At 47.3% G+C, this 12,405-nt stretch overlaps 1 protein-coding gene and 1 pseudogene across 5 annotated transcripts in view; both read right to left on the bottom strand.

Moving 5' to 3' along the window:
- Positions 1–12,405, bottom strand: part of GALNTL6 (polypeptide N-acetylgalactosaminyltransferase like 6) — a 1,732,831-nt gene that overhangs the window by 54,092 nt on the left and 1,666,334 nt on the right. For 4 of the 5 annotated variants that reach the window (XM_059926764.1, XM_059926766.1, XM_059926762.1 and 1 more), the window contains exon 9: positions 6,884–7,105. The exons of the other annotated variant lie outside the window; for it this stretch is intronic. In XM_059926764.1, coding sequence (XP_059782747.1) covers positions 6,884–7,105 — 222 coding nt within the window. The remainder of the gene's footprint in view (positions 1–6,883; positions 7,106–12,405) is intronic. 5 annotated transcript variants of the gene reach the window in all.
- On the bottom strand, positions 1,102–5,279 carry LOC132367571 (cytochrome c oxidase subunit 5B, mitochondrial-like; annotated as a pseudogene).

Here is a 12,405-nt window from a genome sequence, read left to right as displayed (position 1 = left end):
TGGAACAGGGCCAGCCAAGACCTACTGTTGACAGACAGCTCAATGCGTAGTGAGGACACTTGGAAGAATATTTGCTCTTGTTCTTAACTACTGTCTGCCTGCAAACGATGAAACCAGTTCCAAGCCCAATGATGCATCCTGGCATCTGTCTGCATCTCTTAGCATGACTCCCAGTATCTTCTCACTGTTATTCCAGGACCCCAAGAATCTTGCCCATTTTTTTGCTGTGTTTTTTTCTTGTCCTCCACCAACCTGTGGATGGTCACTAGACTTTGAAGTTGAGGGCAGTTGCCCCTGAAGGGACCACTCCGAGCTCTCCCAGAAGCCAGCTGGGCTCTTTGTAAAAGAATGGGTGGGGTGGGGGTATTCTTATGTCATGGCTGGAAAAATTATATTGAATTTTTCCACCTATGCTGACTCTCTGAGGCTGTGCATTGGAAATCCTACTTTAATAGCTGAGTGATCCTCAAATTCTATTAATTCTGTATCATTGCTGAAATTAGAAACGTACCAGTTATTAAAAATTAAACACTAGAATGAATTCACGATTAGGCTAACATACACTTAAAATTTCCTTTACTCCTGTCATGTGAAACCCCAAAGGTATGTATTTATGTATATAAACATATGTCAGTATGAATACATATACATTGTAAGGAAGAACAAAATAGAAAGAGAAGATAGAAAGTTTTTGGCATATATATATATGTATATATGCAGAAAAATCTTTTAGTTCTGAAACACCTCTGATTCTATTAGGACATGGGTCAAATTGCTGCTTTTGAGACATTAAGATGCCCAGTTTGCTCAGCTGGGGATATGAAATTAAAATCACGTTTAGTGTTGAAGACAACACTAAGTTTGTCTTCAGCTGTCTCAGCTGTTGAGAACTCAGAAAACACATAGTGGAAGCTCAAAGGACAATGCAATTCTTTATGTAGTCTTACCTTTTTCTCAACCTGCTTGTAGAGCTCCAGAGAGATGAATTAGCATAGTGTGCCAGCATTGTCTCTGCCTGAGAAAGTAAATGACAGATCAAGTCTCGTGCACTCAGAGAATGACAGATCATCTCTGAACGGCTGCTCAGTTTACAGGTTTGGTTTAGACAGAGAGCGGCCGAAGGGCAGTGACGGTACCAGCGTGCTTGCCAGGGAAGCAGCAAGACACGTCCTCTGTGGGTTCCCCAGTTGCCAGTCGAGGCTGTTGGGGGGAGACGGGAAAGGGGGCCATTGCTCTCCCAAGAAAAGGAGCCGGAGCCTGGCTTTTCCCTCTGTGTTACCCAGTAGCCGCCCTGGCGTAGAATTTGTTTGAAAGAGACGGCATCACACCGTCAGATGGCCTTTCAGATAACGCGCCTCCTAGTATCAAACTTCCTCTCCTGGAAGCCCATACAGAGAAATCTGAAAGGCCTCGTGCGCCGTGAGAACATCAGAAGGAAGAGAGCCAGTGAAAAGAAGTCAAGAGCAGCTGAAGCTGAGGAGGTGAGCTGGGATGATTCCGGGGGCCTGTCTTTGTGAAGATGCCGCAATTCAGGGTGACATGACTCTTGAGCGAGGGGTTTAAATAGCAGCAGAAGGAGTTCGGCATTGAAATGAATTTTTAAAATGAAGATTTTTCAAAAGTTTTGCACAATGGCGAGATGACAAACGGATGTGTCAAGATTGGCACATTGAGGACGGCAAGCAGACACCTTGGTCAGGAAAGACACGCCTGTCTATTTTACATCTTTTATTCCCTCTTACACATGAAGATGCGGGATTCTGCAGAACTCTACTTTTTGGACTATAAAGGAGTACTATAAATGGCTATCACGAATTCATGAATTCTAAGGAGGGGAAGGAGTAAGAAGGCAAAAAATAATCAGAAATTCTGTTGCGTTCATTTAGCATCTTGACACAAAAAGACACACTCCCTCTGTGCCTGGTTTAAGAACAGTTTTCTGCTTTCAACCTGTTCTTACCCGGGTTTCTTCTCCAACACAGCACTGCGGAAAGCGCATTGCTTCTACTTGAATAGCACCAAGGGATGCTTGACTTAGTACATGGCTCAAAATCCCCTTTATTCTCTCGGGGCCCCTCACCTCCCCACTCCACCCACTACCCTGGCGACCAGAGGACGGAATGACGCCTCCATCAGAGGTGACTTTAATCTCTTCTTGCCTTTGAAGTACGAAGGTGGCATGGAGAGATTGGAAATTGCTGGCACGGAGGATTTTCACTTTTGGAGGTTCTCCTTCTCCTTAGGATGTCAGGAGAGAATATGTCATATCTTGTTGGACTACATGGAATGTGGACCTGGCAGTCCCTCGGAAGCACTCACCTGAGATGCATTACTCACCCTGTCTTCCCGGCCAGCCTTTCCAGAGAGGCAGCCTCCGTATGGCCGGCCAGGGAGTGGTGTGGAGACCCTTCCCCGTGCGGTGAAGGGGAGCCCGAGCTTGGCCTGCCCATGGGGGCCTCTGGGCAGAGCCGTGAATGCAGAGGGGGTGACGGAGCCAGGATCCTCCATTCCTTCATCATTCACTCAATAAGCATTTATTGAGCACCCACTGTATGCCAAACCCTGTTTCTAGCTGCTGAAGGGCAGTAGTAACTCAACAAATCCACAGAACCCCTATGTCCTGGAACTGGCTTTCTAGGTGGGTGAGAAACACGATAGATACGTAGATGACACAGCTTGTTCTGTAGCGAGGCGTGCTGATGAGAAGGAGAGAGCAGGGGAGGGGCGCTGGGGGTGGATGAGGATGGGCAGCCCCGCGTGCATTGCTGCACGCGACAGAGGGGACAGCCGGGGAGGGCTTTCCGAGAAGACAGGGCTTTTGGAGGAAGGGCCTGAAGGGCGTGAGGGAAGAGCCTTGGGATCTCAGCAGGAGGAAGAGCAAGTGAAAAGGCCCTGAGGTGGGCTTGTGCCTGGCCTGATGAGGAGCAGCGCTGAGGCCAGTGTCCCTGGAACAAGGAAGCCGAGGGCTGACAGTAAGAGATGAGGTCGGAGGAGGCGCGACAGGGGCCAGGAGGTCGTTCAGGGTGCAGGTGAGGACTTTGACTTTGACCCCGAGAGAGCTGGTAGCCGTTGAACGGTTCTGAGTGAGGCAGTGGCCTGATCTCCCGTTTCAAGTGGAGAATAAGCTAAGGGGCGGGGGGCGTGGGAAGCAGAGGAATGAGTTAGGAGACACACACGACAACCAGCGGAATCTGTCAGGGAAACGAGTAGCAGCTTATAGGCTGTGTACGGTCTGTGACACATCCTTTCCAAGCTGGGTTCCAACGACCAGAGCCCAAGATTGCCTAAGCACTGCGTTGTTTACCCAGAATCAGGCTGGCACAGAGGAGCAGGTGGGAAACTGTTCCAAGTACAAGTGCATGAAACAGCACGTTACCCTGCTTCCTGGCACAGCGCTCCCATAAAGGAGTTTTGTGTTTTCATTGCTGGAGGTTTGTGGTTCCTTCCTACCCCTGCCTTTAAAAAACCACACAGTCTGCCTTTCCCTTTTCACTCTCTATCAAAACAGCAAGTGACCTATTACATTTATGTAGGAGCTTGGCGCATTCGAGCCATTAATTTAAAGTTTATAGGAAACGAAACAGCCCTTTTATTTACTAGATTGGACCCTGCAGCAGAAAAGGGACATTAGTTAAAAAAACAAATAAACAAACAAAAAACTGGTGAAATCTGATTGAAGTCTGTAGCCGAGTTAATGGTATTGTACCAATACTTATTACTTAGTTTAAATGTGCTTTGGTTAAACATATGGTGGCAAACGTAAGATGTTAACATTAGAAGAAATGGGTGAAAGGTGTATGTCAGCTTTCTGTGCCTTCTTTACAACTTTTCTGTATGTTTAGAATTATTCCAAAATAAAAAATTAATAAACAAAAGCTCTTTTTAGAGGGCCAAGGAATACACGAGTGAAAACTTTGACTTTTTTTAGAGATAAAATGGTCCACAGGTATATTCTGCACATTTAGCAATTTTTATCCACCATTAAGAAGTAGGTTATTACCCAATATATAGTTAGAAAATGGTCTTTCCTGTTCATCATTTCATGTAGATTAAGCTGCATTTCAAACACTTCATTTGCCTCCTGCATTAAATGTCCAGGCATCACTTTTACTCTCAGGGATCTCCCCTGCTTGGGAAATAGATATTTTTCAATACACTTTACCAGCCCAAACCCTGTCACTTGCTGATTCCCCTTCCTTCTGCCTTCCTCCCATGTCTCGTCTTCATCCTTGCCGTGTACCACCCCTTCACTGAGCAAATGTAACTGAGTGTAACTGGCCCTTGAACTACTTTGCCATTTTCTTCTTTCCCTAAACCTAAAGGTGACCTTACTTTGCTTGCTGTTCTGAAGCTTTGGGGAAAGAAATTTGCCATTATAATAGAAGAAAATCTGATCTTCTCAATGTCTGATTGTTTAAACCAAGGATGATGAACTCAAATGTCTCTAGGGCCCAGGCAAACCACATAAAGCTGTGAGGTAGTCAAGAGTAATAGATTAAAAACTGGCATCACCCACTGGCCATAAGATGGTTCTTATTATTCCTGGAAAGTTATGTCTTTTCTAGAACCGCAGGGGAATTTTGAATCTGTTTCCATGCAAGATGCTTTTTTTTCCCCCCAAGATGCTTTATAAATGCAGGTTATGGTTTAGTCATGCAATGAGGGAAAATGCGACCAATCGCAGTTTAGGTAGTAGCCAGGTTGGAATAAAAAATTACGTTTCCACATAGGGAAAAGACTGATGAGATTTTAACCTAGTCCGGAATCCCACAGTAATACTGGGAGGTCTTGGAGAGTTTTCTTTTCTTTGTTTTTTTTTAAAGGGAGGAGGAGCCAATGTAATGGCTAGTCTTTACTGCAAAGAAGAAACTTTACATCCCGTTTTGGAGGAGCTAGTGCGGGGGCTCCGTGGGCCAGCTGGTAGGGCACCCGCTTGCAGTGGGTCCCACAGCTAGGGCCTCGCTGGGCCTCGCCTTTGTGCAAGCACTGCTGTCTCCTTCACAGATGCAGCCCACCATGCGCTTCCTGGTGATGAAGCGGACTAAATTAGGGTCTTCCTTGGTGCCTGAGGCTGCCTTCGGGGCGAGCGTATGGTACGGGTCCAGACCCTTGCGAGCAGGCGGCACGACCTCCCTCTCCAGCCCAGTCGCCTGCTCGGCATCAGTAGGAACACCACCTCCAGACGCCATAGGGCGCAGCACGGAGACTCCCCTGGGACCGCGGGCGCTCAGGGCCTGCGCGGCCAGCGCTCCAGCTCCGCGGAGCAACCTTGAGGCCATCAGGCCAGCTACCAACACCAGCGCTTCCGGGAGCCGGCTCCGGAGGCAGAAGGGACTTGGCGGGGAGGGCTTCTTTCCCCTCCGCGTCCTCCCGCCCGGCTCGCTTGACTCTGCCGTGCGGCGGGGCCGCGGGCGCTCGGAGAGCTTCCTAAGTCACTAAGGCAGGACTGTTTTTAGATGATCAGGGAAAGACGGCAGGCATAACCTTAACCCAAAAACTCGAGGAAGAAACTCACCTGCTTATTGGGTAACAAATTCTTATGTCTTACAACACCTTAGACTACGAAAGTTCTCTCTGGGGTCTACTTTAAATTTCTGCTGCTGTAAATTAAGCCCCTGCTAGACAACGAAGACGAATACCAGCAGAGTAATATTACTAATATTCCGGGGACGCTTTAATGAAATCTTTAAGATGCAAAGGATCAGAGACCAAATTACTCACTGACTGAAGCATCCAGGATCAGGACCACGTGCGCATACAAAAAAATATTAGGAGATGAAGCCTGTGGTGCTAGCCTTGGCTCCGTCCTTCATGCCCGAGGTATCCCAGGTCAAACAGAGAACCACCTCTCTACGGGCCCTTCAGCCAAACAAGCGGCGCGCGTGTAACCTGCGGAGCGCGTTTCCTGCGCAGAGCCAGGACAGACCACGCAAGGACGCTGCCCCAGCGCACAGGCCTCCCCTGCCACGCCCGGGGGCCACCTGTGTTCAGAGCTCTGCCAAGCCACAGACACTAACCGGCCAAGCACCTGTTCTCCCCACACCACAAAGTCAAGGACGACGATGGGAAGGCTCCTGCACGACGCGAGATAGTCCGCTTCTGAGCGTGGGGATGGCGCTAGCGTCCCTCCTACCCGCCCCCCCCACCCAAGCCCCCTGCTACGAGCAGATTAAATTGCAGGCTAAATTCGCCTCATCCAATTTGAGTGCTTGCTCTAGCACACCCTCTCCTAAGAGGAAAAGGCCACAGTAACGAGATTGAACAGAACTGAACCCAGCACAAAAGTCCTTTATATGCCAAAATATAGATGCTTTAAATTGGGCAGCTGGGGCCTTTCAGCTCTTTCCATTTTAGATCATGAAGTAAAATTTAAAAGAAGCGCTCAGAGGTGGAAAGGTTGGTGCTTATTTAAGGAACCCATGAGGTCCCACACGTGCCACAGTTCTGGGTATTGTGGAAAAGCATATCTTCTTGATTCTGCATCGCACACCTGGTTAGGAAAGCCGCCAAGCCCCCTCGGGGCACCTCGTCCTTGCGCACGCCCATAGCAACCAGGCTGTGCACGCGGCGGACAGGGAGGGATTTTATCGTGGACCTCAGGTCACATTTATGTACACAGGAGCACGACAGATATTTTCATTCTCTGCAAGCTCTTAGGGCAATTTCACTAATCTCAAATAAATAGTTTCCAGGTGCATTTAAAAAAAATCAATTTCGGGAGTCAACAGTGGCCAGGGGTTCCAGGCGTGAGCTGAATGCCCTTCCCCAGCAGTTCCTACCGAGGACATGTATTTATCGGAGATTATTTCAGCTGACCCTGGCCACGGGGCAAGGGAGCTGAGGGTTTCAGCAGCCCCACTCCCACCCCCAGGGGGCGCCTCACCTCCCCCCAGGCTGCGGGTAGGGGCTCCACTGGAGGGTAGTACTTGGGCACGTCCCAGGCCACCGCCGCCATGAACCACTTGAAGTCCTTGCACTTGAGCTGTCTGCGCAGCTCCTTCTGGGCGGAGAGGTCCCCCGTGGACAGGTGCCTGTACTCCGGGCGCCGCTGGTAAATGTACTCGGCAAACTCATCCATCCAGGTCTCCGCCACCCGCTTCAGGTTCTGTGCAGCAGAAAAGAGGGTCAGTTATTGGCTTGTGCCCGCAAAGGCGGATTTTAGTTGCCCTCCAAATGGACAAAAAAAAAAGAAAAGAAATCAGACAACCTCAGGCAGCTCTCGTTAGGAGTTTTCCTAACTGCGAGGGGTGTGAGATGATTAGCCCGAGGCCTTGCGCACATTTCTGCTTCTGACATGGGGTCCAACTGCCAATTAGAGAATTCATCAGAGCCAGTAAAAAAAAAAAAAAAAAAACCCAGCTTGCAATCCTCTCCGCTTTCTCGTCCCTCCTGTTATTTCACGGTGACAAATTCTTTGTTTTTCACGTAGAACTACAGGAGCTGGGCCTGGAGCTGATGACATCGTTCTTAGGCATCAAATTGCTTAAACCCTTTCGAGGAACAGTGAGGGAGCTTGGAAAGAATGAGGGCAAACAAGCTGTTATTCTCCCAGTTACAGCGAGAGAGCCCAGTATTACTCAATTCAAGACTTTGTGTTCTGGTGACGCTGTGTGCCACCGGACGCCCAGGAGAATTTAGTAATTCACTGCACAGTGAAGTCGGGCTAAGGAGCACCAGGGGGCCAGTCTTCTCTGCAGTTGGAGCCATGGGGGGAGGGGGCAGGGAGACACGCACGCTCCTTAGGGGCAAGGAGTGTGGGTGTTGAGGGTAGGAAGCTCAGCCCTTTCCCCAGCTTTGAGACTGAGCGAGTAACTTACACACTCTGGGCCTCAGATTCCTCGCCTGAAGAAGGTCCACATAGCAGTATGTCCCTCCATCAGGGGAGTGGTTGTAAGGTTAAGTAAAGTAACACCTGTCAGGGGCTTCGAATAGTACCTGGCTTACAATAGGCACTATGGCTATTAGAGCTATTGTACCTAGTAGAATAATAATAGCGCAGCATTGGAAGACAGAACGCCTGGGTGTGGGGCTTGGCCGTGGGCGAAATGACTTGTTCTGTGGTCTTGGAGAAGGGCCGTGGCTACCATGAGGTGTCCTCTGACACTCCGTCACCCCTCGGTGCTGAGCGGTAGAGAGAACACTGCCGTGTCTGGGGCATCAGTTCTGATGCCCCAGCTTCATAGGCGGGTGTCCCACAAGCTCTAGTTCTTGTTGTTTTGTGTTCAAATTCCTTATCTTAAGCCCCCAGCTGGTGTGAATATTGACCCTTTCCAGCCTCTCATTTGCACTTAGAAGGTAAAATGAGCAGAATGGCTGGGAACTCGAATAAGACCCAGATACACCCAGATACGAGTGACTAAAGTAAAAACTAGGGGTGTTTAGGAAAATTGCTTTGTCTTAAAAATTGCTACGGAATCCTAAATAGGGCCTGAAACTGTGCCTAGAGGTCTGCTGGATTTGAAGACAGAGTCTCCAGATACCCTATTCCTAGTGGAATTGTACCCTTTTCTTTTTTCCCCATCACCCCTACCTCCAGCGTCCCCGGGGGGCCTCTCCCACCTCATCCCCCGTGGACTCCTTGGTTAGCACATGTAGGGCTCAGTTAATCAGCAAGATGCAGAGAAGACACAGTGCCATGAAGACTACTCTGATTTCTTGGTTGCCTCTGTGTTCCTTCCTTTCTAAGATTCCTGACGTGGAGAGTGTAAGGATTGTTCTCTGAGGGGTTATTATTATTTGCTATCACTGTGCTGTCTGCCATCCCACTGGCATTGCCTGGCCCAGAACACCTTCTTTTCTCTGACTCCAGTTTGCTTTGACAGATGATCAGAGTCGACCTTGTTTTGTTATAGTCTAGCCCTCGCCACAGACTCTGAGCTGCCCCATTTGTTTGGAGAAAGAAAAGGAAACGTGATATTTGGAGGTTCCTGCTCTGTCCTGGCACCGGGTACCACATGCACACGTAACGTCCAAGTATGAGTCTTCAGTATCACTTTGCCGTTTACCTTTCATTCTGACAAATGTTCGGGATGAAATGCGCTCTGTCATCATTTGTCCTTGGACAGTTTTTATGGTTAGCAACAAGGCTCAAAGATAGAATGGAAAAAAAATTGGTCGATAATATTAAAACTTTATTTGTATCCAAATTAGATTTTTGGCTGTAGTTTCAACCTTTCTCCTATATTCCAATTATTATGTAAAGTGAAAATATTTAATTTTCACCTACGTTGTGCTTCTCTCATAAACAAAAATGAATAAAGGTAAGAAAATAGCAAAAAGCAGAGGCAAAGAGCAGAGGTAAATTACCCAGGAATAATGAGAAAGTGATTTATTAAGTGGAGACATGCCTTAAAATTTTTGATAGCTTGCAAGAAAGATTCGTCACTAAGAAATCTATTTGACTTGGGTAAATAAGCACTTTTAGACTATAAATGCTGTGAAGTTAGGGATAGATAGTGTTTTGGGTTTTGTTTTAAATTGAAAGGCCCTAGCACATGTGTGTGCTCATCTGGGCATGCTGATTGTGGAGTTAAGAAAAGACCATTTATAAAATGAATATGAAGAAATTCCTAGCGTGTGCATGTATCTATTGATAAAGGCACAGAAATAAAAACAATATTTTAAAAAGCACTGTTGCTAAAGGGTAGATATTTGTTGCTTTGGGTTTTTGAAATAGAAATAGGAATTATTGTGAAAACTCAAAGAGGAACTGACCAGTTCAGATGCGTTCAATTGGAAATGACTGGAAGGGTCAGGATGAATGTTTGCCAGAATAGATGACGTGAATAAGTGAAAGAGGCAGGAGATGGCAAGTTGGAAGATTGTCAGCAACATCAGGGAAGCTGCAGGGTAGTTAACCTGGGAACCAAGCAGGTAGCTTTTGCCTTATCACGTCCTGTTCAAATCGAAATACTTGACTGAAGGTTAGGTTTTCTGATTTCCCAAATGCTCCAAGGAAAGCAGGAAGATCATAGACATACTCCAGGGATAATGAATGTCAAATCATCGAGCCCTTTTGCGGTAGCTTTCAGGAGATGGGGAAAGAGAACCAGCACAATAATTGCAAAAACTAATTGCCAGTGTCTCTCCAGCAAGGAGTGTTACATGAACATTTTGACATACATGTGAATCCTGACCGTTTTAATGTTCTGATGACTCATCAGACATCCTCCACTGCAGATGCTCTGTTCTCTGAATGGAGTTTCCCTCCAGGAGGAAACTTTCTGAAGTGTCAATTATTATAGTCAAGGGACAGTCTAGAGCAGTCCAGGCGACTGGCCAAATAATATCATTCTGAAGGCATTGTTCCAGAAATAACAATACTTTATGTGAATCTGCCACTATCATTATGTATCAGTACTTAGTTTTGGGGAAACCATTGGAACCTCAGCTGAGAAATGTTATAAGCAGTTGCAAGAAGCATTTCATTGGTCTTTCATAGATTGTAGAATAAATCCACCCACTGCAGGAAATAGAACAATCACATACAGGAACACATGTATCTATACACTCAAATACATGGAGGTGACGGGGTAGGAGCAAAGCAGTATTTCTCACTTAAACATTCATCGCTGGGTGCACAGGGACAGAATCGTGAAACTGACATCCCAATAACACATCTTGCCCGAGATAGTAACAAAGAGAAAAGGAAATCAATCTGAGTTGGCCCATCTCTCCTGAGATTGAATAAACGTTGGTGATGGTGCTAAGATGTTAATAATTAGTTATGAAGAGGAAAGAAAGAAGGAAGTACGGACACTGGGAGATCTATACATGCAATCATTCTTTCCCCAACTATCAGGAGTTGGGTATAAAAGTTGCCTTATATATGTGGAGCTAGGTGTTAGCTGGGATTCCTGGTTTTTGAGACTTAAATGAAACTGCATTAACCCCAAATGACACATTCCTGTCTTCCTTAAGATTTGTGTGGCTTCCCAGGGATGTGGGTTCACACGTTCATCCTTCACTTCGATGTCCTGTTCGGGGATCGTTCCTTCTTTCCTGCTGGCATCCTGCCCGGGCTTGCTCGCTACCTCGGTCATGCCGAGCTGAGTGGGTCACACACCCACTGTTCCTCACCTCTCGAACACGTCTCGGGTAGATCAGCGAGGCCTAGACTTGGAAGATGTGAGGGCAGTGGCAGAGACGAAGCTGATTTCAGGAAGATGGAAGCTCTGACTTCTTTCATATTCTTTAGCTCCTGCAGAGAATTTCTGCCTGGACAAAATTTCCTCCCTGTCCTTTGGCCTCCTGACATGTGCTGCCCTCAGAATTTCCCTCTTCTGCCTCTTCTGCAGGGCTGTACCAGAATATGTCATTCCTTCTTCCTTTTCATGCCGAGTAAGTCAGCTTTCTCACTATCTGTCTCTGCTTCTCCTGGCCAGACGCTGAGGCTTACCTTTCCATAACCAACAAGTCCTTTCCAGGTGTTTTGCTAAACAAAGGTCATTCCCCTAAAAGAAATTAAACAGCTGGTTCTTGAATTACGGCCACCCAACTTTTGGTCGCATACTGGTTGGTTGCCTGCTGTTGAAGACATTCCACAGTAGGTCCCTAACTGTCCTCTCCGGTTTTATTCTCCTCCACGGAACTCTGCTCGGGAGATCTGCTCTGGTCATTGCCACTCCTTGTTAATGAAACAAGGAGGCCACTGGACTGAGGTGGCTCAAATGCCTTGGTGGCCTGTGTAAGCAAACCGAAATGTAGTTTGTAAACGCCTCCAGGTTACAAGATCAAAACCTAAGGCCAGGGGCTTCCCAGGTTGCACAGTGGTTAAGAATCTGCCTGCCAGTGCAGGGGACACAGGTTCGAGCCCTGGTCCGGGAAGATCCCACATGCCGCGGAGCAACTAGGCCCGTGTGCCATAACTACTGAGCCTGCACTCTAGAGCCCGCGAGACACAGCTACTGAGCCCGCGTGCCACAACCACTGAATCCCGCGTGCCTAGAGCCCGTGCTCTGCAACAAGAGAAGCCACTGCAGTGAGAAGCCCACGCACCACAATGAAGAGTAGCCCCTGCTCGCCACAACTAGAGAAAACCCACGTGCAACAACGAAGACCCAACGCAGCCAAAAATAAATAAATTAAAAAAACAAAACAAAAAACCTAAGGCCAGCCCATCACAACCAGCCAACCAGCTTTCAGCTACAGCCCATCAATGATTTCCTTCCTTTGCTTCTGCTTTTTCTCTGATCCGTGTAAGTCTTTCCCCAGCTCCTGTGGGTGGAGCATTTCTCACCACTTCCTGTCTGGCGCTGACTAATTTGAATTGATTTTTGCTTAGATAAACTCTTAAAAATTTTGTCTCATTTTATCTTTTTATGCAGGGAACCTACTTATACTAAAGAATTTATCCAGAATTCAAATTTAACTGGGCGCCCTGTATTTTTATTTGCTGAATCTGGC

Source organism: Balaenoptera ricei, chromosome 6 (genome assembly GCF_028023285.1).
Source record: "Balaenoptera ricei isolate mBalRic1 chromosome 6, mBalRic1.hap2, whole genome shotgun sequence".
Lineage (NCBI taxonomy): Eukaryota > Metazoa > Chordata > Mammalia > Artiodactyla > Balaenopteridae > Balaenoptera > Balaenoptera ricei.
This window is presented reverse-complemented; position numbering and strand designations above follow the sequence as displayed.